Consider the following 25487-nt stretch of genomic DNA (forward strand, 5'->3'; position numbering starts at 1 on the left):
AGAGTATCATTGTGGTCCTTTTGGGACGAATTTGACGGAAATAAAGTCTATAAAAGTGATTTTGGTGTTTTATTGACGAGTAAAAATAGAAAATTTAACATCCAACTTAAGAAAGTTAAATTTTGTATTAAATTACTTAGCACTCTTGTGGATAAAATGCAATTGTGAAGAATCAAGAGAGCTTTTAACAGTTGGTGTGGTGAAAATATTTACACAACTTAGAATATGGGTAATTTTTCTCACACTGAGATAAAAATAATAGTACATAGTACACTGAGACGTGGGGAGGAAGTTGAATTGCTAACGAGATGCGAACGACGCGTCGGCTTGCTGGAGCCAGTAAAGGACTCGAATTTGCAATATTCTTACGCCCCGACACAATATTTTTCATCACTTGCAATTTAAAAAGATTAAAAATAGTAATTAGCAGGTTACGCTGACCGCTTTCCATCAGACCATATGCTTGTTTGCCACCGACGTAGTATAATAAAAATAATATGGTACTAGAAATTCATAACTCCCTAGGGAGAACAATTTTTTATATAACTCCCGCTTCGCCTGCGTGCAATGGTGCATGTACTGTGTGAGTGTGAAATTATGAAAAAGCATTCTTGACAAAGTTCAAACAGCAGAAAAATGGCGCGAGTTGGTGTACAAACGCCATAAAAATGCAAATTCAAACCATATTATCTAACTCCATGGTAACCTGTCAAATTTGTGTAAACAATTTGACGACTGTGTCATCGCCTTAGCGACAAAATCAATTTCGATCAACTTAAGCACATTTTTTATCCAATTTACAATCATGGCGTGCAACGAAAATATAATTAAAAACATGGCGAACGAAATAACAAGGAACTGCCAAACGCACAGCGTTCAAGTGGAGAATGAATTCGTTATTTATGTGATTGAATTGTTGCTACTGAACCCGAAGTATGGAAAATTATTTACGAAGACACTGAACAGGGATAATTTGGAGTATTTTGTGAATGATTTTGTTTCTATGATGACTGCAGGTGAGTATATTTTCTTTATCAATCAATCGTTTATTGCAAACCATGGTACATTCTCAATATTCGCATCTTACAAGTACTACTTTATTTTCTTAGTTGAAACTTGTGTGAAATCTGCAACGTCTTCGTCGGTAGGCCTTTTGAAACATCGATTTAAGTGTGCCTTGACAGACCTACCGACAAATCGCATGCGATTTTAAATACATGGTTGCAGGCTAAGTATAGGTATTTGTACCTGTCGTTTAATATGATGCTCCCATTAACAGTTCCTACAAGTTCATTTAAAGAGTTTCAATATTTTTAATTTCTTAATGTGCCTCATGCACTGATCTGCAAGGTTTGTATAGATGGTCCAGTAAATCCTGTCACCAAAAAAGGCGCGAAATTCAAATCTTCTATGAGACTGTAAACCTTCGCTTATGGCTCAAGGTTTACAAAGATTTTAGCACGCATTTTATAAAGACAATTGAGCCCCACATTTTTAAAATTGCCGCTTTTTTTAGTGCCGAGCTTTGCTTAATCGTCTATGTATATTATTTATATCAAATCTGCGCTACATAATAGTTAACAGGTTTCTGGGCATTCTAATGTAACCTCATACACCAAAACCCTTTACAGGCGACCAAACAACCATAAACACCCTCAAAATGCAGTTCATCATCCAAACCAATTACGACAAGCTACCCAACCTGATCGACAAACACCTGGTCTCTATAGACAGCACCCTCCGGCCGCTCGTCACGGAGATCTTAGAGGCAGACCCGGAGGAAGAACCGGAGTTCCATAAACTGTTCAGAAAAATATCCGTCTATATTATACTGGCGAGTGGTCTGGGGAGCCCTGCACACATTATGGTAAGTTTGACATATATAGACATGCCCAGTGCTCAAACACCTCGATGTAAGAGCGCGCTTGAATGTCGGGCTAGGCCCGACACTACAGGGTCAAGTACTTAGCTGAATGTGAGAGCGCGCTTCGCGTGCGTGACTGTCAGCACAGTCAAGAGCACTTCTTAATGTGAGACGCGCGCTTGAATGTCGGGTTGCGCCCGACACTACAGGGTCAAGAGCATTGCTAGATGTGAGAGCGCGCTTCGCCTGCGTGACTGTCGGGTTGCGCCCGACACTACAGGGTCAAGAGCACTTCTTAATGTGAGACGCGCGCTTGAATGTCGGGTTGCGCCTGATAGATTATATTTGCAATAGCTTTCTATCTAATATAATACAATACAATACATACACATACTTACAGATTTATAAAACCTTATTATGTTTAAAGATTGTGTCATAGCAACATTTCAGAATTGTAAACTACCCTCATTATTAGTATCACAATTTGGTTACTTGGACGTTGATGTTTCAGTTTAGTGTTTATTATTCCTATCTATAATTTAATTGTATTTTACTGTAATGTAATCTAAGAAAACAAATATCTTATGTGATTTGAAGTTTCGTAAAGATGATAATTGTGATCATAATGTATTGTCCATCAATTTAAAAGATGGTTAACTGATAACGATGATAACTGGTCATACTAGCATGGTTGCTCCTTGTTCTAAAGGCTTTAAAAGGCCAGGTAGCTCGGTTCTCGGGCAGACTTTGTTCTGGTTAAGCGACAAGACAACAAGAGGTACGATCATGCTTCATTTTATTGATTTCTATATTGCTGTGATTTAAATGAAATGAAATTATTCTTATAGTAGATATTGATTTGCTATTTATTAACATATTGGTTTATTGCTTAGTAAAGAAAATAATAATATTTAAATGTTGCTTATTATTAATGTAATTCTGCTTATTGAGATATTTTATAAATTAAGGTGTATAAACCTGTTTTTTGTTATATCCTCTTTTCTATCAGACTATTTCAAAGAATATTCATATATTTACTTTGTTTACGTTATTTGATTTGTGTTGAACCAGGTGTATACATGTTTGACATGTTGTTAATATTGATAATGTTTTTATGTACAAAGGTGGTACAAATACAGTTATACGAATTTAAAAACATACCCATATGCTTATTTTCAATAAAACCACAATAATAATCATTTTTATTTTTATTTATCATTTAATATCTTTCAATAATCCATACCATATAGCCTTTTATTTTTACTATAACTAACACGCCCGACACTATACAGGGTCAAGAGCACTGCTAGATGTGAGAGCGCGCTTTGCCTGCGTGACTGTCGGGTTGCGCCCGACACTACAGGGTCAAGAGCACTGCTAGATGTGAGAGCGCGCTTCGCCTGCTTGACTGTCGGGTTGCGCCCGACACTACAGGGTCAAGAGCACTTCTTAATGTCGTGAGACGCGCGCTTGAATGTCGGGTTATAATGAGAGACATTAAAACGCGCGTTATTTTGTGAAACGAGCCGAAAAGTTCAGTTTTGGCGCCAAATCTATTTCTGGTTACTTACATCTTAATTAAGAGAAAATTTTGTGACGTCATTATTTTCAGACTCTGAAGGAAGGCATGGCAGCGCTAGAGAGCGTGTTCTCTATAGAAGACCTGCAACTGTTCGTGGCTCTACCTCGCACGGAGAAGAAAGAGCAGTTAACGGAGTTGCTAGCGATCGTGTCCGGAGTACGGCTCTTTAATAGAGACTGCAAGAAGGGAGGGGACCAGATACCCGACCGTAAGAAAATAAAATATTGTAGTCAAAATGTCTCTAATTTCCATTCTAACTCATCAGATACTGGCTAAATCCATGTGTTATTTAATCATTTCATATCACATTATGATCCTCAACCTTCAAAAGATTAAAATTGTGCTAAAATATTGATATTTTATATGATGGTTTGTTTACATTGTTGACAATTTCTATAGACATCGATTTTAGTTGTAGAACTTGTAGACAATGAGACCTCCACGCGAGTTCAGAATGAGTTTATGAACCTGATCAAAAACTTCAAGAGCGTCCTGCACGCTTTCCGGTGTCTATGAGTGGCAGTGATCGCTTACCGTCAGCTAGGCGACCTATCTGCTCGTTTGCCTCCTATCGCGTAAAAAAACTTTTAAAATCGTTAGTTCTGAAATGCGACTAGCAAAGAAGAACTGTCCCCTTAACGGCCCAGCCACAACATTGGTCTAAGAACGGCAGCGGTGAGCGGTAGCCATACGTGCGAATGCGAATGAAAAGTCCTATCGCTGTGTCTCGCTCCAATGTATGGCCGCCGCTCACCGCTGTCGCGCTTAGACCAATGTCGTGGCTGAGCCGTAAGCATACGAAATTATTCCGTTTCATTTGTGTACAAATTCAAAAACAAAGGACTCGGAGGCTAAGATTCTCTTTTTCAGTGCCGTTCAACCTAGTGGACGCCGGCAAGGCATGCCTCGCCGCTCTTTCCAACTCTCTATTCGGAGTGATGCAGCGAGTAAACACTTTGACAGCGGCTATAGAAGATACCGCGGCTGTTGAGAGTGAAACTGGGAACGTGATGATTAAGCCGCCCGACAACACGGAACTGTCTATGTAAGTCAACTTATTTTTATTTTAAAATTATTATTGTAATCCATAACCTCCCTGGTCAATCTTGTATCTCAGGTTAGGTAACTTTAGTTTCAAAAAGTAATACTAGTGTGGGTTGCGTGCTCGTAAACCGGGCGTATTTCCTATAATGTATTTTCCCTTTATGACCAATAATATAACAGATAAAGTCAATACGAGTAAGTGTGTCATAAGGAGAACTGTGTCTGGCCATCACATTAGGCCGTTTTACTCATTGTCACGGTGGCTTTGCGTGTTCATACTTTTGCTACTTGCTACTCACCATTAGTGGTAAACGTATTGAACTCTCAATAAACACTGATCATGGTTTAAACAAGCCAAATGTGAAGGCCAGACACATTTTTCCTTATAACACACTTAACCGTACTGACCTTGCAGTATACAAGGGAAAATAAACGGCTTATTTGTTCCCCTTTCAGAGAGAACTACCAACACATATTCAACCTCCTCGCCTTCAGTCGTCAATACGAAGTGATAATCCGAAGACTACTCAGCGATGTAGAACTTATGGACTCAAACGCTAACTTATACGTCGAGCGAGTGAGAGAAGCACTGGAGAATCTTCATGCAGCAGTCAAATATAAAGCTGCTGTGCCTGTTGCTGTGGTTTTCGTAAGCTTCTTTCGCATTAGTATGGGTTTTTGGGGATAGTAAGCTCAGTTATGTAGAACTTGTGGACTCAAACGCTAACTTATACGTCGAGCGAGTAAGAGAAGCACTGGAGAATCTACATGCAGCTGTCAAATATAAGACTGCTGTGCCAGTTGCTGTGGTTTCTTAGGCTTCTTTCGCTTGAGTATGGGTTTCTCCGTTTGGAGGAGATCTTCTTTCGCCTGAGTATGGATTTCGCAGTTTCGAGTGAGGGAAGGAAAGGCGCTAAGGGATCGTCATGCTGTCGATAAATAATATATATTATAGTGGCTGTACTGTGATCGATGTTGTTTTTTGAAGTTCAATATACTTCTGTAGCATGACCGCACCACTGCTGATCAATTATATGAAAGAGGCGCGTTCCTAGCACACAGTCTAAGCTCGTGTAGGTGAACGCGTACTATGCTTGTATGAGTGAAATATGACAGGTCGACTGTTCGCGTTTTTGACAGGCGGTATAACTGTGAGGTAACCGAGAGTGGGTGGACGACACTTTCAGTGGGGAGCGGGAGTGGCTATACTGTACGATAGTACTCTTTATTATACTCTGGCATGACTGTGAATTTCTATGGAACATAAATGGCGTCCAAAATTCCTCGTAATAAACGATAGGTTAGATATTGAAATTTAAATGCAGTCTTGTCAGATTTATGTAAGTAAATTGATATCGTTTACTCCTTTACTCCGATTCAAAAATAGGCCGGACGAGCCTACACACTAAATTACACACATTGGATTTTAACTTCATTAGATTTTTTCTGCTTAGGTACCTTTGCATTTTAAACCGCGTTAGCTTTGCTTAGTTTGGGGCTACGTTGATCTGTGTAAGGTGTCCCCCAATATTTATTTATTTATTTTATACCAGCCTTTGTTCGGTCGTCTCTGGCACACCTGGCGCGGCATGCAAAACATAATGTACCTCGTGTCAACTGTGAACCGTGTAATGACTGCCCTGGCGAATCTTCAGGGACAGATGCAGATGCCTACGGACACTTTGGACACGATGTTAGCTGGTAACAACATGTTTCAACTATTTAGTTTCAATTCATTGCCATCCGGCCGATCAATGGGATTAGGGAACTTGACTGTAGTTGAAATAATAGTTATTTGTTATACAAGGGGGCAAAGTTGTATTTTAACGCCGAGTGTGGAATTGCAAAATGAGCAAGTGAAAGGATTCTATAGTTGAACCACGAGCGAAGCGAGTCGTTCGAAAATAGAATCCTGAACTTACGAGTTTTTTAACACACGAGAACACACACCCGAGTGTAACACAAAACTTTTCCCATCACTGTAGCGAGGAAACTATACAACGCAAAAAATGCGGTTATCACTGCTTTCAGTAGTTCCACAGGTGGTAAATCATCTTTATTACTAGATTCACCTACTTTTATCAATTTTAAAGCAGTTAATTTGACTTTATTCAAGGTCAAATTACTTTACCCACTAGTGAATAAAATGCGTTTTTACCCGCTGGTATTAAAGGACAAAACACGTGTTTCTGAGCTAGTGAGGGGAAAATGTTATTCGTAAAACTGACGCTTAAAATAAAAAAATACATTTATTTTCTACTACAGGCGTAGCATCCAATGGGTTATCGATGTAATTTTAACTAAAAACAAAATTTAACTTTATTTTCGACAGGCAAAGCAATAACGACAGACCAGGAGCGTATGTCGAAAACCATCAGCATTGAAGAGCGTCTGAGCATGGGGTCCTTGAGAAACTACGTGCAGGATACCCCGCTAACCGGGGAAAAGCATACTCAGGTTAGTAATAACCTAACCACAAAATTAAAATTTTGAAAAAACCCCCGACCGCGACATAGTAGACCGATTTTCATGAAACATGGCTAAGAACACTCCCGACTAACTCAGCTTTCAGACAAAAAAAAAACTGAATCTAAATCGGTTCATCCGTTCGGGAGCTACGATGCCACAGACAGACACACACACAGACAAACAGACAGACGGACACGTCAAACTTATAACACTCCGTCGTTTTTGCGTCGGGGGTTAAAAATAGTATGTATAAAGGTAGTTTTTTTTTAGTCAGGGAATGTTGATGCCTAATTTTATTACCTGTGGCGTTGTGAGTGTGTCGTAGCGATATATGGTAATCGAGGACCATCCAATATTTCTTGCTCTTTAGCTTCTTATCATAAAAACGTCCTTTACGATTTGTTACTACGAAAAAAAAAAGCTTGTGCTTGGTGACGGTAAATAATTATTCCAGCATTTTGTGGCTACACAATATACACAGTGTAGTGCCTAAGACGCTAGCAACGCGCCCGCGCCGGGAATCACAAACAACTCACGCACACACCTAACGGAGCGTCGAGGCGGCACACACTCACACGCCGCGCCCCTATAAAAGACAGCCGTCGCAGCGCCCGGCATTCAGTCCACCGCGGCCATCCGTGACGGACAGAGCTCCCTGGTACTACCGCGGCACCCGCGACAGTGCGAACCTACTCAGGCATCCTACCTCGGCCATCCGAGTGGACGCCTTGTCCTCTTTCGATATTTTGAAAGTAGTAATTCCCTTAATAAAATTTTGTGAATATAACCGTCTCGTCTTCTTTACACTGGCGCCCAACGTGGGGCACGTTCCTCCACGCGCAAGATTCGTCACGAAGGCAGGGCGTGTCACAACAAGATACGTAAAAACAAAAAAGAAACTATGGCGTCCTTTAGCGAAGACCAGTTTACTCGGCTGATTTCTACACTGTCGTCATCGTCATCATCACGCCACTCCACATTAGCAAGCTGCATTCACCATTATGATGGAACCAAGGATGTTGGTGTGGTGACAAGGTTCCTTTCGGCAGTAGACACATATATAATGGTGGAGAAGATCCCGGAGAAAGAGGCAATAATGGGGTTACCCTTAATCCTGGTGGGAGAAGCAGGCATCTGGTGGCAAGGCATCAAACACGAAGTCGAGACCTGGGAAGGCTTTAAGGAGAGGCTGCACGCTGCATTTGCGCCCAGAAAGGAAGCTTACCAGCTACTACGGGAAATAATGAGCAACGAACAATCTAAATCTATGCTCACAGAAACGTTTGTGGCTCAGAAGCGAGTCTTGTTCGCCCAACTGCCAACCCCGAAGATACCCGAGATCCGTCAGCTGGACATGGTGTATGGACTTCTTCGCCTGGATATGAGGTCTGCCGTACCTAGGTCAGCCGTCAGCTCTTTTGATAACCTGGTACAGCTGGCAAGAGCCGCAGAAAACATAATGAAGGAGCGAAATGAACCTCTGACTACCAGTGCGAGCGAATCGAAGCGTGAAAGATTCGCTCGGGGAAAAGAGCGCTGTGAATTCTGCCGTGCTATAGGACATGACATGGCGTCGTGCAGGCGGAGACAAAAGGCACTTGGAGCGATGGCTGTACCGAAACAGGAAGCGGTGACTCAGGCTCCATCACCTTCGCAGCCCCGATTCTACTGCTATGGCTGCGGAGCCCCGGGAGTGGTGAGATCCAAGTGCTCCACCTGCAACAAAAAGAGGCCGGTGGAAACTGGTGCATGTTCCATCGATATTCAGCTGGATGTAAGGCCCCGACCTATGGTGTTTACGAAGATCGGCGATATCGAAGAGTGCGCTAAGCTCGACTGCTGCGCCAAGTCTAGCGTTGCGTCATACCAACTGGCCACGAAGTTACGAAAGAAGGGGTACGTCTTCCAGCAACAGAGAATGAAGATAACTCTCGCGGACGGCATTGGCAAGCGTCAGAACGTTGAAATAGTCAGAGCCCCCGTGGAACTTTATGGGAAAACAACGTACACCACTTTCGTCGTTTTGCCCGGTTGCAAAAAGAACCAAACCTTACTTGGCGTTGGCTACATCCAAGATGCAGGGATACTGATCAACTTACCTCAATTCACGATGTCCTTCATTGAGCGGCCAGAAGAGGACTACGACCTATACGACGAGGGGTTTGCCACCTTCAAACAGCCTTCAATGGAAGAGTTCCAAATGCAATCACCTGTATCCGTTTTGACCTGGAATTCATCATCTACGCTGCCAGGAAACGTTTGCGCTTCACCATCCTTGCCGTCGTGTTCATCACCATCATTACCAGAGCCAGCAGATAAGGGAACAGAGGTATCAGGCTTTATGATGACAACCGAAACACCCGTAGAAAGGACCATTATAGCCCCGAGAACACCTGATTGGAACTTGATTCCCATAAAATCCCCGTCACCCAAGAAGTCACGGTTCTACGAGGCCAGCTCCCCAGATCTGGACTACATGATTCGTGATGCACAAATAAATGTTCATTCTCAGGCCGTTGAACTGACGCTACGTGAGCAAGGCTTGTTTGATGGAGAACTTGACTGGGACGTCGGAATTGACGCCGTCGATGTACACATACCTGAAGACTTACCTGAAAACCAGCAAAAGGCATTCGAGGACCTTCTACTGGAATACGAAGACGTCTTTATTTCAAAGGGCGAAGCTGTAGTCGACGTGGAACATCGTATCATCACAAAAGATCACCCTCCTATAGCTTCACCACCTTACAGATTGTCTCCACCACGAAGAGAAATCCTTAAAGCTGAAATAGATAAAATGCTTCAAGGAGGCATCATAGAACCATGTTCATCTCCTTGGGCCTCACCAGTTGTCATGGTACCCAAAAAGAATGGCGAAGTCAGGATCTGCGTGGATTACCGGCGCTTGAATGCTATAACTGTACCTGATTCATATCCTATACCCCGCATCGATGACTTACTCCATGAAGCCAAGCCTACGCCATACATGAGTGCCCTAGACCTAAAGGCTGGATACTGGCAAGTGTTGGTCGCGGAAGCGGATAGAGACAAGACAAGCTTCATAACGCCCTTTGGTATATATAGGTATATACGTATGCCATTTGGCCTGCGTAACGCGCCTGCCACGTTCCAAAGGATGATAGACAGGTTCAGAGTGAGCCTAAAAGGAATCAAGATGCTTGGGTACTTAGACGATCTAATAGTCTTCTCTACGACATTTCAAACTCACCTGGGAGACCTCAGGAAAATATTCCAGCGAATGAGAGAATATAATCTCACTATCAACAAGGATAAGTGCAGATTCTTCGCTTCTTCAATCAAGTATTTAGGGCACTTGATCACCCCTGAAGGCCTAAAAGCTGATCCTGAGAAAGTTACCACCATTACTAATCTGCCATCTCCAAAGAACTTGACACACCTGGTCACATTTCTACAGACATGTTCATGGTATCGACGTTTTATAGAAAACTTTGCAACTGTGGCTGAACCACTCACCAGACTGACAAAGAAGTCAGCTGCTTGGACCTGGACTGAAGAGCAGGAAAATGCCTTTACGGAACTGAAGCATAGGTTGACTTCCTCCCCAATATTACGTCAAGCTGACCACACTAAGCCCTACATACTGAAGACTGATGCCAGTAACTACGCGCTCGGAGCGGCTTTAGTCCAGGGGAGGGAAGCGAAGAATATGTGGTAGAGTATGCTAGTCGACTACTCACTTCTCCGGAACGCAATTATTCAACCACAGAGAAGGAAGCGTTGGCTGTAGTATGGGCCCTGCAGAAATACCGTGGCTACATAGAAGGATTACCCATTACCGTCGTCACCGATCACCAGGCCTTACGTTGGTTAATGCAGCTTAAATCACCGACGGGCAGACTGGCCAGATGGGCATTACAGATACAGGCTTTTGACATTACAATCAAGTATGTCCCCGGCAAGACTAATGTAGTAGCTGATACATTATCAAGGCCAACCTGTGGTGAGCAAACGAGTGAAACGTGTGGCGTGTGTTCTATCGCTGTAGACATGCCTACCCGAGACCCAAAGGATATCAGGGACGAGCAACTAAAAGATCCATTCTTACGTAAAATAATCGCCTCTATGGAAGACCCAACACAGTATGAAAACGCAGCGTATTGGAGCAACAAGGGCTATCTGACGAATAACGCCATACTCTATCGGCACAATCCCAGTTCAGATGCTGAAACTGCCCAACTAGTAGTCCCTGAGCACGAATGGGCTAACCTCTTGGCTGTCTATCACGACGAACCGACTTCAGGACATTACGGATCTGACAAAACATTCCAAAGAATATCGCAGCGCTACTACTGGAAAGGAATGCGCAAGTATATTGATAGTTACGTCCGAAATTGTATCCAGTGTCAGCGGTTTAAGCCCTCTAATATGAAACCCGCCGGATTACTTCAGACTACCGCAACCGCGAAAAGGTTTGAAGCTCTTTCATTTGATCTCTTCGGGCCACTACCACCCACTCCCAATGGGGAAACATGTATATTTATAGTGGAAGACATAGCGAGCAGATGGGTTGAATTGTTTGCCCTAAAAACAGCGACTGCCGAAGCGTGTGCAACCACCTTAATAAATGAGATCTTTCTGAGATATGGCATGCCACGGAGATTGATTAGCGATAATGGCCCTCAATTTGTGAGCTCCGTGATGCAGCAAGTCGTCTACTGCCTCGGTATCAAACACAATTTTACTCCGGTATATCACCCGGAGGCGAATCCGGTCGAAAGAAGAAATCGTGATCTGAAAACTCAGCTCAGCATTCTAGTGCAAGATGATCACAGTAAATGGGCCGAGAAACTTCCAATAATCCGTTTCGCCATGAATACGGCTCAACAGACCTCTACCGGATATACTCCGGCTTACTTAACCTTTGGACGCGAACTTAGAACGGCTGATGATACATCTAACGATCTGAGAGAAATCATCCTCAATGATAATTTTGTTGCAGAGATCACTCCAAAATTGATTCTCTTGTCAGAAACGCTAAAAAGAGCACGAGAGATACAAGAAGAGAAGGAAGAGTCCAGGAAAGATTACGGGGATAAAGCTCGAAGACGCGGAATACCATACCCCGCAGGCTCCCTGGTGTTGGTAAAAACTCATCCCATCAGCCGAGCAGCCCAAGGAATAAGCGCAAAATTCGCACCACGTCGAGACGGACCATATGCTGTCGGTAAACAACACGGTCCATCGTCTTACCAGCTTGTCGCACCCGACAATCTTGATACTGATTTGGGGATATACCATGCATCAGCTCTGGAACCCTATCACGGTCCAAATGATGACCTGCCAAAACCTGTACAGGCAATACGCAAACGAGGACGCCCACGGAAGACTGCTGCCTCCGCGCCCGTGACCAGACAACTTCGAGGCCGAAGGAAGCCATAATACTGTATCCTCGTCGGGCCGCCATCGGATCCAGAGGGGGAGGATGTAGTGCCTAAGACGCTAGCAACGCGCCCGCGCCGGGAATCACAAACAACTCACGCACACACCTAACGGAGCGTCGAGGCGGCACACACTCACACGCCGCGCCCCTATAAAAGACAGCCGTCGCAGCGCCCGGCATTCAGGACAGCCCCCCGGATCCACTTGCTCTGCTCGGACTCTACCTGCTGCTCCTGCTGATCCTGCCGACTTTTCCTGAGTGAAAAACTCTGCTGGATAGCGCCCGGTTCGCCGGAGGGGACTACCTGCACTCCACGCTGCCCTGCCGATCGCCCCGGCTCTAGACTTCACATTTCCTAGGCCCTGCTCAAACAGAATCACCTAGGAAGAAGTCTCAGAGCTAGGTGCCGAGCGGCAGCGATGCGTCGCACTGGACCCGCCTTCTGACACCGACTGCGCCCGATGGCCGACGAACGGCCGAAGCCTCCCCCCGACCCCGCGGGTCGGGCGGGTACTTCGAAATTAACGATTTCCGAAGTACCCACCGCACCGACGAAGAAGCTCGCGACCCCCCCCGTCCCCGCCGATGGGGTGGGTAGATCGAAACGCGAGTTTCTCGACCTACCGACGAAAAAGATGCCGAAGGCAGCCGACCCCCCCGCCGCCGCGGGGAAGGACGATAGCCAACTGAGCAACTTTTCCGCCCCGACCAAGGACGACGACGCCAACAGCTCTACTGGCGCCGCCGTTGAAGACGAGATCGCCGCCCTCATCAGCAACCTGGCCAACGCCACCGACACCACCACAGCTGCGGCCCTCTCCAGCCGCCCGCTCTCTCCGATCCCCGGAGAGGCCTCGCCCAGCGAGTTGTTAGCGCACACCCGTGAGCTAATAACGAAACTGGCGGAGGCGGGTTACATGCCGTACCCATTTTTTAAATGGATGGGCGCGTACCTGAGACTCCAGGCCTACTCTCTCGGGAAACCACAGAGCTGAAGCCCGATGACGAACCGCTGCGCCGCATCCTCGACGAGCTCCAGGCGCAGGACTTCTTCTCGTCCCCATCAGGGAAAAGGAAGCTGCACGGCAGCCCCACAGCCAAGCAGGATCTAAAAAGGTCCTGCAAGAACATATCGCCGCCGACCGACCCACGACTCCGTGCCCGCCAGCAGGCCCGCCCCGAGACAGCGGACGCCAGCACTTCAGCCCGCAGCTTCGCGACCGCCGCGGCCTCCCCTTTAGGCCCCGGTCCCGCAAGCGATGGACTCGAGACCCTCGGCAGCAAGGCTGCCCCTAACAAAGAAAAAATACAGCAACCAAAAAAAAACATAAACAACACTAAAAAGAGCAATAGTGTAGCGCAGCCTTGCGGCGACGATGAGAGGGTAGAAAAAAATATAAACAAACCAAAGTACCCACCCATCGTCGCCGAAATCTTACCTGACTGGCCGAGGGTCCTGGAGGACATCGCGGCGAAGCTCGGGGAATCCCCATCTCCAAACCCATGGGAGAAGGTGTGCGGTTCGAACCAGCGTCGGAGAAGGAGTACCGCCTGGTTGACAGCCACCTGAAAACCATACAGGAAGAAGCCATCAATAAAAATAAAGAAGCCAAGGAAAAAGGAGAGCCCCCCGCCGTCACCGTGCCCCTCTTCCACGTCTACGGGCTGGAGGACGAGAAGAGACTCAAGGTGGCGATCAGGGGTCTCCCCGTCAAGACCCCGATACAAGACATCACGCAAGCCCTGGAGAAGAAGGGCCACCCCGTGGAATACGCCAAACAAATCAACGCGAGAGCGGGCCGCTCTGGTTGTATATACTTCATACAACTAGCGGGACCCGCCCGGGACCACGCGCCAGCGATCTACGGGGTGACCGAGCTCCTCCACATACACGGAGTAAAAGTGGAGGCCTGGAAGGGGAAAAAGGGACCCAAGCAATGTCACCGCTGCCAAGGCTTCCGCCACTCATCCCACGGCTGTCACAGGGAGCTCGCCTGTGTCCGATGCGCCGAGCCACACTATGCCAAGGACTGCACACGCCCGAGGTCGGAGAAGGGCACTTGCAAAAACTGCAGGGGCCCCCACCCGGCCAACAGCAAAAACTGTCCAGTCTACAAGAGGGAACTCAAGAACCCCAGGGCTGGGAGCGCTGCCATCTCAGCCCCACCCCCGAGCCGACCTGGGCCCACCACAAATGCCTCGATCCCCAAGCCCACGGTGGAAGAGTCAGCGCCAGCTTCACTGATGGCGCCGGCCAACCCCCCCACCAAAAGGGGGGCCCCCGGACCGAGGACTCAGGAGGAACCAGACCAGCCAAGGGCCAAGAAAAACCCCAAGAAAAAGAAGAAGAAGAAGGGCACCCCAGCCCAGCCCGCAGCAACCGCCGGCTCCCTAGCCACACTTGCACCGCAACACGCACCAACGCCTGTCGCCGCTCCGGACCTGGCAGCCCTAGTGGGGCAGCTCGCCGCAGTCGCCCAGGCACTGACAGCCGCCTTACACCCGCAGCACAGAGCTTAATAAACTGCGGATAGTGTACTGGAACGCGCAGGGGCTGCGTCACAAGATCGGCATGCTACGTCGATTCCTGGCATCACAAAACATCGACGTCATGCTGATACAAGAAACCCTCCTGCGCGCCGACGCCAACCTGAAGTGCCCGGGCTACTGCGTCTACAGGAAGGAGTACACCCTCCCAGACGGCAGAGCATACCGAGGCCTGGCTATCATCATCCGAAGATCCATCATCCACCAGCCGGTGGAACTCCAGCCCCTCGACTCCCTGCAAGCGCTAGGAGTCGACATCCGAGTCTCGGGCCACGACCTTCGGATGTACAGCATATACCGCCCTGTCGGAAAAACCGGACGCCTGATCCAGGACATCCGGCAGCTACTCAGTCCCCCAATGCCGGTCCTCATGGCGGGGGGACTGGAACGCCAGACACACGGCCTGGAACTCCACGCGGCAGTCTACAGAGGGACGGGCCATATACAACGCCGCCGTGGCCCACGACTTTGACGTCGCAGGACCCGAAGAGCCGACCCACTACGACGATCGGTACGGGACGGCAGACGTCATCGACTTCGTGGTCCACAAGGACATCTCCGCCACCATGGAGCAGAAAGCGCTGGTCGACCTGCCATCCGACCACAGGCCGGTTCTCCTAACCCTGGAGGAGCTACCGGTCAAAGTGCTCTCCACGCGACCAAAGACGAGAACCTGCTGGGAAACTTACCAGACGACCATGGAGAAGAACACCCGCATCATGGCAGTTTCCACAGCAGAGGGCGTCGAGGCAGCAACAACCACCATCACCACCTGCATCCAGGACGCGCTTCGCGAAGCCTCCACCACGGTCCAGAGCGGGGGAGACGCACCCTCCTACCGCAACGTATCCTGGACATCATCAAGCAGAAGCACGAGCTGAGACGCAGATGGCAGATCACCAGATGTCCAACTACAAAGGCAGCACTAAACGACCTAGTCAGGAAGGTCCAAAAGAGCTGCTCAACCACGACACCGAGAGTTGGGAGAACCACATCGCGTCGCTGGAAGGAGACACCCCTCCATCCACCGCCTCTGCCGCCAACTAGGCACGACGCGAGACTCGGTTCGCCCTCTCACCGACCCCCAAGGCCAGCCCAGGTACAAGGCGGAAGACAGGGCCCAGCTCTTCGCGGACCACCTGGCAAACCAGTTCCGGCCCAACCCCAGCCAAGACCCAGCTCACCACCAACAAGTCGAGGAACACCTGGAGAGGTTCCTAGAGCAGCCACCAGCACCAGAAGAGGACCCGATCTTCTTCTCACCTGGCCAAGTGCAGCGCCTCCTAAGACGCTGCAACCCAAGGAAAGCCCCGGGCCCGGACCAGATCCCGAACGCAGCGCTAAGTCACCTGCCGCTAAGATCCATAGTGGCGGTGACTGGCCTCTTCAACGGAATCCTGCGCTCGGGCCACTACCCGTCCGAGTGGAAACTTGGCCGGGTGATCATGATCCCGAAACCCAACAAGGACAAAAGAAGACCGGAGAACTACAGGCCCATCACACTGCTCAGCACCCTCTCCAAGGTGTTCGAGCGACTCCTTCTGGGCAAGCTCCTCCCACACCTGGAGATCAGGCCAGAACAATTCGGCTTCCGAAGCGGCCACAGCACTACACTGCAGCTCACCAGGGTGCTCAACTTCATGGGGGAGTCCATGAACAGGCGCCGTCACACCGCAGCCGTCTGCCTGGACATGGAAAAGGCCTTCGACAGAGTATGGCACGAGGGGTTGCTATACAAGCTGTCGAAGACCCAAGTACCCCGGCAAATCGTCAGAGTGGTGGCATCATTCCTGACGAACCGCCGGTTCCATGTCCAGGTTGAAGAAGCCATCTCAGGAGAGCGCACGATCCTCGCGGGCGTGCCACAGGGCAGTGTCCTCTCTCCGACATGCTACTCCGTATACACCGACGACCTCCCAGTCATCGGGGACACAAAACTGGGACTCTACGCGGATGACGCGGCACTCTACACCGCGTCCATGAACCCGCGCCACGCTGCCGTCAAACTACAGAGGTCCCTAGATGCGCTTCCCCCTTGGCTGGCAAAATGGAGGATGTCAGTCAACGTGGGGAAGACCCAAGCCATGATCACAGGCGCCACTCAATTACCACCACCACTCCGCCTCCTGGGAGAAGAAGTTCAATGGAGCCCCCAAGTCAAGTACCTGGGGATAACCATCGACAGGAAGTTAACCATGAAGCCGCATGTGGATGACGTGGTGAAACGTGCCAAGACGGCGCGTACTCTCCTGCGTCCAGTCCTAGCCAGCAGCCTCCCTCGTCGCACGAAGCTGGGGATCTATAAAACATACATCCGGTCCCGCCTGACGTACGCAGCTCCAGCATGGTTCTCCATGGTCTCCGAAACCAACAAAAAGAGACTGCGTGCGCAGGAGAACCAGGCCCTACGCACCATCGTCAGAGCCCCACGCTACGTGCGAAACGACTCCATTCAAGCCGGCCTAAAGTGGAAAAGACTGGACGACTTCGTCGGAAGCCTGACCGACCGAATGTTCGACCGCGCCGACCACTCGTGCCACCAACACCTACAGGGCATAGCGCCCCTGCACGCGCGCCCACCGGACGACCGCAGCAGCAGAAGAATCCGACAGCTACCAAGAACACTGATGACCATAAAGGAAGACCAAAAAGAAGACAGCAGTTGAAGGAGCACCACCCGGAGGCGGAACACCCGCTCCACCACCAGGCGGACACTCCATAGAAGAAAGAAGCCAAGCCTAGATGGCAACTAATGACCCGCCCGTAGTCACGGGCGGCGACACCAAGCCGCCAAAAATCTTCACAAAAGATGGAAAGGCGCAGTTCCATCCCCCAGAAGGGGGGATGAGACTTGACATTCACGAGCCCGGCATTCAGTCCACCGCGGCCATCCGTGACGGACAGAGCTCCCTGGTACTACCGCGGCACCCGCGACAGTGCGAACCTACTCAGGCATCCTACCTCGGCCATCCGAGTGGACGCCTTGTCCTCTTTCGATATTTTGAAAGTAGTAATTCCCTTAATAAAATTTTGTGAATATAACCGTCTCGTCTTCTTTACAACAGTGTTTTTATTGAATTCCGTTAACTTCGGCATATAGTTAAGTCCATTATAGGAAACAGAATAGCATAATTACTTGTTTTAATTCCTAACTTTTTTCTGTAAAACACCATACACCTGCGAATTGCTGTTAAGAAACAGGTTTTGTGTGTTCGATATGCGATTGGCATGTCATAGTTTTGACACTTACTTAGTGTAAGTTAATTGTAAAGGCTGTTTCTCAATCACCAATTGAAGCATCTATCGCACGAGTATGGCTTTTTAGAAAAAAATACGAATTTAAGAAAACTAACTAACTATCCCATTCTGTTTCCTATAATGGACCTTACTATATGCCGAATTTAAGGAATTCAAAAGGCTTTTCAATTTCCCTGGATTTTGTTTTTTTTTGTCTGTTCCAGTACCTGGGATTCTGCGCTCTCTGTCTATGCGCCGGCGCGCTCGTTCCCGGAAATCCGCGCTTCGGTCTAATTAAACATGGCGGCCGGCGGTATGCGTTCTGCTCTGTCAAAATGGCGACGCAGTTTAGCAAGGAGCCCCAACGGTATAGTATGATACACTATGAAACACTGTAAAGATAATAGTTCTTTAACTAAGTTCAAAAATGTTTTATCATCCCGAAATTTACAAGCCATCATCATCATCATCCTCCTTGCGTTATCCCGGCATTTGCCACGGCTCATGGGAGCCTGGGGTTCGCTCTGACAACTAATTCCACGATTTGGCGTAGGCACTAGTTTTACGAAACCGACTGCCATCTGACCTTCGAACCCGACGGGTAACTAGGCCTTATTGGAATTAGTCCGGTTTCCTCACGATGTTTTCCTTCACCGAAAAGGGACTGACTGGCAAATATCAAATGACATTTCGCACATAAGTTCAGAAAAACTCATTGGTACGAGCCGGGTTAGAACCCGCGACCTCCGGATCGAAAGTCACACGCTCTTACCGCTAGGCCACCAGCGCTTTTCTATAAAGCCAACCTACTTAGACTTGATAAATCGTCAAACACTTCAATGCTCCATTTAATTGGCGACGAAGTTTGAATAAAGTTACCGCGTTGCTCTCCTTATCTTGTTGCAGTTTACATTTATTTAATTTACAGTACACACTATTATTTTCTAGCTATGTGAACGAAGTCCTTCACTACGCCCGGAACAACCCTCATGTGATCAACCTGCTCAACATTTGGGACGCGGTGTACCAAGTGCGAGACGTGGATAGCCTGGTCGTCAAGCATGTTAAGAAGAGTAAGTATACCTACCTACCTACTCAAAGGTTAGCTGGAAGAAATCCCTTAAAGGGATAAGTTCGCCTTTGTACTGTCTATCCTGTGTCATATTTGTGTTTTGTGTTTTGTACAATAAAGAGTTTATACATACATATATAATATCAACACATAATTTGAATTTTGGTTTGACTAGACTATTTACAGCATCAGAAGTGCTGGGGCTTCAAAAAATCTAATTTGGAAAATGCAATTAGAGCAGCAATTAATTATATGTACGTTTATTACGTAAACTATTGCTGGAGTCTAAATAATTACCCTGCTAAAAAAAACATGGCGCAGTCGGTTGGATCTCACTTACTGTTTTAAACTAAACCTATAGGGCTAACAGTTTATTGTTGACATTGACACGACATGATATTCACAAAACATGTAATACTTAACATGATATTCACAAAACATGTAATAATTCACTTTTCATCATCGCACCGCTCGCCATCGACAGGGCGCTAAAGCGCTCATCCACACACCTTGCAACATAAATGGTCGCGCACCGTGCGGTTTCAGAGGAATTTCCTCCCGCGAACGCTCCGGTTGTGGAATGAGCTTCCATGCCGAGGTATTTCCGATTAACAGTATGGGGTTCTTCAAAAAAGGAGTGTACCTACAAGTTTCTAATGGGTCGGCAACGCGCATGTGACACCCCTTGAGTTGCAAGCGTCCATACGTTACGGTGACCGCATTCCATCCGGCGGACCGCATACCTGATTGCCACCGACGTGGTATAAAACGATGTATTTATGTACAAGAATGTTTGTCAGTCGGAAGCGTTTTTATATCGATTGATCCTAGTCAATTGGCATCAAAGAGGATCGAGTATTATAGAGAGTTACCGTCAAAGTAAAATGTGTAATCACAGTGCGTAGACTGCCATCTCTCGACACAGGCTTAAAACTTTTGAACCTCAGTTTTGACAATTTGGCCCATATTCTTAGCTTGATATGTTTTAAAATGTCAAATATTAATATTAGCGTCATCTAGCCGAGCGTACCCCAAAGCTGTATCGCCATCTAGGTCACCGTACCTTTTTCTGTATGGTTTTGAGGTACGTTTTTTTCTTAGACTTTATCTGTCTATACGGAGTTACATATCGTCACTACTTTGAAAAAATCTCGTATCTCACGCTACTTCTCAAAGTTAAAACGCAGTAAGTCTATTATTCATTCCATACATACTTACTACAATTTTCTTTTCATTGAGAGACGAAGATACAAGTTTTTTAAAAGTAGTGACGATATGTCTTTGACGGCTATCGTGGCAGTATTTGAAAACATGCCAAATAGTTTACGATAATATAACGACTTACACTGCGTGTTACAGTCAAGGTCCACGAGAAGGAAATCCAGACGGAGGCGCACCCGATTGCCGAATACAAGGAGAAGAACTACCACTGGGACCTTTGGGAGTGGAAGCGGCGCGCTTGTCAATGGGTACTCAAACTTTATCTTATCTTTTGCAACCAAGAACCCGCCTAGCGGGCACTCGTGAACTTTGCTCAGATTACATGCTGAGGCCCGTTTCTCGAAAGGTATTACAAGTGCGCGAACTGTCAAATCGTATGGGTTGTCATGGAAACACACTTGTAATACAAGGCTTGTACCTTTCGAGAAACGGGCCACTGGTCGGGAATTTCGCCGTATAGACAGATAAAGTCTAAGAAAAAAACGTACTTCAGTACCATACAGAAAAAGGTACGGTGGCCTAGATGGCATTACACCTTTGGGGTACGCTCAGCTAGATGGCGCTAATATTAATATTTGACATTTTGACACATGTCAAGCAAAGAATATGAGCCAAATTGTCAAAACACTTTTGAACCTCAGTTTTGACAATTTGGCCCATATTCTTAGCTTGGTATGTGTTAAAATGTCAAATATTAATATTAGAGCCATCTAGCTGAAGCTGAGCGTGCCCCGAAGGTGTAATGCCATCTAGGCCACCGTGCCTTTTTCTGTATGGTACAGAACTACAGAGGTACCTACGTTTTTTTCTTAAACTTTATCTGTCTATACGGAGTTATATGTCTTTGATAATACTCCATTCTCTTTGGTACCATATAACATAAAACTTCTTCTTTTCAGGCAACAATAGTGAACTGCCGTACAAAATCCACGCAAACCAACTACAGCCACCTCCGCTCCGAGATCCATTGTCAGACCGTCGAACCCCGCGACAAATGTTACCAGACTAAGAAAGATGCGGGCATGACCACAAACTTTAGTAACAACTTCATTTGGGGGCTGAGAGGGAAGATCGGGTATGGACAGCATTGGATGGATTTCGTTCAGAAGGAACAACCGGAGAAGCTAAAAGGCAAGAGATTTTTCCTCAAGGATAGTCCTATAGGCCTTTGAAAGACAAATGAGGAGTGTCTTTTCAACAGGACTTATTTCTATAAGTCAACAAGGCTTATTTCTCTATGAAGACACTTTTTTTTTAATTATAAATGGGCTTACTCTTGACCACAGACTAGCCAAAAGTAAAGACGTGGCCTACGCTACGATGGAGTGAGCTCGCCCAGAAGATGCCTGTTCACATAGATAAAAATAACCTATGTTGACTTATAGAAATAAGTCCTTTTGAAAAGGCACTCCTCAAAATGTTACCAGACTAAGAAAGATGTGGGCATGACCACAGACTTTAGTAAAAACTTCATTTGGGGGCTGAGAGGGAAGATCGGGTATGGACAGCATTGGATGGATTTCGTTCAGAAGGAACAACCGGAGAAGTTAAAAGGTAAGTCTACTTCAAAGTTGTACAGTAAACGTCCATAAAGAATGCACATCAGTTTTTCGTCTTCGTAGCAAGCGCGGATCCAGCATCGTGCCGGGACCGGAAAGGGGGGGGTCACGTGGTAAAGGCCCAGCCCTCGGGGGGGAAGAACGTGACCAGTCAACCTGTCTTATCTCACTTATACAAGCATGGCACGCGTCAAAGACATATAAAAACGTACCTCAATACCATACAGAATAATCAGTACCATACAATATACTTACGGTGTCCTAGATGGCATTACACCTTTGGGGTACGCTCACCTAGACGGCGCTAATATTAATATTTGACATTTTAAAACATATCAAGCGAATATGTCAAAACTGAGGTTCAAGTTTCAAGCCTGTGTCAAGAGATGGCAATCTGTGCACTGTGACTACACATTTTACTTCGACAGTAACTCTATATAATACTCGATCCTCTTTGTACGCGTTTACCTACATACACTAGCTTAGACTGTGTGCGTGTGAACGCGCTTTTTAGGGTTCCGTAGTCAACTAGGAACCCTTATAGTTTCGCCATGTCTGTCTGTCCGTCCGTCCGTCCGTCCGTCCGTCCGCGGATAATCTCAGTAACCGTAAGCACTAGAAAGTTGAAATTTGGTACCAATATGTATATCAATCACGCCAACAAAGTGCAAAAATAAAAAATGGAAAAAAATGTTTTCTTAGGGTACCTGCTGATTTTTTTTTCATTCCGACCCCAACGTGTGATATATTGTTGGATAGGTATTTGAAAATGAATAAGGGTTTACTAAGATCGTTTTTTGATAATATTAATATTTTCGGAAATAATCGCTCCTAAAGGAAAAAAAAGTGCGTCCCCCCCCCTCTAACTTTTGAACCATATGTTTAAAAAATATGAAAAAAATCACAAAAGTAGAACTTTATAAAGACTTTCTAGGAAAATTGTTTTGAACTTGATAGGTTCAGTAGTTTTTGAGAAAATTACGGAAAACTACGGAACCCTACACTGAGCGTGGCCCGACATGCTCTTGGCCGGTTTTTTTTCATATACTTGGTCGCCAATGTCCGAAGTGTGCTGTAATCGTTATTTTTGTTATTTTTTCTGTAAATGTATACTTAGTATTAAGTTGTACAGTCTTCTTAGTTGTGGCAATAAATCATCATCCTCCTTGCGTTATCCCGGCATTTGCCACGGCACATGGGAGCCTGGGGTCCGCTTTGGCAACTAATCCCAAGATTTGGCGTAGGCACTAGTTTTTACGGAAGCGACTGCCATCTGACCTTCCAACCCGAAGGGTAACTAAAAAAACTAAAATCCATAATCCTACGGACCAAATTGTCAAGTAAGGCTTCCCACAGACAGTCTTAAAAATTCATAATCTTAAAAAAAACTTGTATGCAATCTGACAGTTCAAACTGACACTGACAAGACACTGACAGATTTGAACTGTCAGATTGCATACAAGTTTTTTTTAAGATTATGAATTTTTAAGACTGTCTGTGGGAAGCCTAAGTGTGAACAAATGTTGCCACAGTTTGGCCAGTGTCGTTCTTATCGATATTAAAATTATTATTACATCGTAGATTTAAGGTGCACCCAGACGGGACAATCAAATTGGCAATTTGATCTTTTAATCAATATGCCAACTTTTTTGTGATTTCGACAGATCAAAAGGTCTGTAGACCCCTAATTAGATATAAAATGTTAATTTCAAACCAGCAATAATGTAAATGAAATTTATATATTTATTATGATAGTTTATTGAATCTTTACAAATGAATTATTACAATTATTGTGTTTTTTTAAATAGTCCCAACAATATGGTCAATCTTTTCAAGAAAAAAAGCGGGTATATTGAGAAATTACAGCCATTACAGCCGAAAGATGGAAAGATTGTGTAAATCACATAATAAAAACCGAGGACAAAATGTTACAACTCGACCATTTAGTTTTATTATAAATGTAACTGATGATGATGATGATGATGAAGATGACGAAATAACGGAGCCTGGGAATGAATAATATTTTTTAATAAAGACTAGTTATCGTCGGACAACATATTTCTTTTTTACCTACTGGTTTGGATACCTTTTTATGCTATAAAACTAGTGGGTAAAAACGCATTTTATCCATCCACTACATCGAAAACCGAACAAACCAACATTTTTGATTTAAACTAGTTTGTTATTTGTACTTTACAACTTGTCGATATATTGTTATCGACATATACCCTTCACTATTTTTATTTCACTGTTCTTGGTAACATTTCATCTGTCAGTCATTTGTCAATTTAGTCCGCAGGATTGTGAATTTTAGTTTAGGCCTTATTGGAATTAGTCCGGTTTCCTCACGATGTTTTCCTTCACCGAAAAGCGACTGGCAAATATCAAATGACATTTCGCACATAAGTTTCGAAAAACTCATTGGTGCAAGCCGGGGTTCGAACCCGCGACCTCCGGACCGTAAGTCGCATGCTCTTACCGCTAGGCCACCAGCGCTTTTTTTGTTGTGGCAATAAATATTATTATTTTTTTATTTTTGTTGTGTTTTCAGCTCAAACCTTCACAGCGTGCATGTGGCCTTGCGACCCAGACACGACTCCCTCTGAGACCGACTTCCAAGAGCAGATGGCAAACAAGAGAGGAGACATTAACATGAGCACGGCTACCGTCAAAAGCACCAGGTTCTCTATACTTGACTGCTTTGACAAATTTACGCTCGACACCAAGGGCCCGGCTGGTAGGCATTCGTGAACTTGCCGGAGAACCCGCCAAGCGGGTTACCGGGGGGTTATAAATTACGACCGGATTCTGACGTAGCGCGCCCTTTTTGTCTGGCAGTGAATGTGTTAAGTGCCAATAGAGACATACCACAGAATATAGTACAAGTACAGAAGACTCACTGCTTTGATGTTCACAAAATGCCGCCTTTATAATTCTTGGCTACATTAGTAAACGGACCGCACGCGAGCAGCAGACATTGAGTTGTATTGCGTCGCGCGAAGGTCGTCACCACTGAATGCCGCGAATTCGCGGCCGCCGGCATGTACTTGTAACTTGTAACACGTCGTACTTACTACTTAACACATTACGCAACTATGCTAGTATTGCAAGCGGTCTCAAAAACTGTTGTTATATGTATGGAGCCATATAGAGCCACCTACATGGTTGCATTGAATAAATGAATATGAATACATTAGCTGGCTGTTGTAAGGAATTATGTACACAGTAATTTTTAGAAAATACTTATTTAATAATTATTTATAAATTCATAAATAAATCGTTATTGCTAAACTGTTTTACTTATTTGTAACAATACATCTGCACATTCACGAGAGCACATATTTATTGCCGTGAAACATGAATTATTTTCTTTTTAACCATTCACCGACGCAAAAAGGACGGGGTGTTATAAGTTTCACGTGTCTGTCTGTCTGTGTGTGTGTCTGTCTGTTGCACCGTAGCTCCCGAAC

The 25487-nt window shown here is 45.9% G+C and overlaps 1 protein-coding gene across 1 annotated transcript; it reads left to right on the top strand.

The window, feature by feature from the left end:
* The first annotated feature begins 784 nt into the window (after window positions 1-784).
* On the top strand, window positions 785-25065 carry LOC125238337 (cilia- and flagella-associated protein 206-like). Its single transcript, XM_048145637.1, has 12 exons — window positions 785-1016; window positions 1632-1867; window positions 3477-3654; window positions 4317-4491; window positions 4947-5139; window positions 6044-6191; window positions 6823-6947; window positions 18390-18532; window positions 19114-19238; window positions 20597-20706; window positions 21358-21589; window positions 24569-25065. The coding sequence occupies exons 1-12, from the start codon at window positions 806-808 to the stop codon at window positions 24766-24768; spliced, it is 2076 nt and encodes a 691-aa protein (XP_048001594.1). The 5' UTR covers window positions 785-805; the 3' UTR covers window positions 24769-25065.
* The last annotated feature ends 422 nt before the right edge of the window (window positions 25066-25487 follow it).

This window comes from Leguminivora glycinivorella, chromosome 23 (assembly GCF_023078275.1).
Source record: "Leguminivora glycinivorella isolate SPB_JAAS2020 chromosome 23, LegGlyc_1.1, whole genome shotgun sequence".
Lineage (NCBI taxonomy): Eukaryota > Metazoa > Arthropoda > Insecta > Lepidoptera > Tortricidae > Leguminivora > Leguminivora glycinivorella.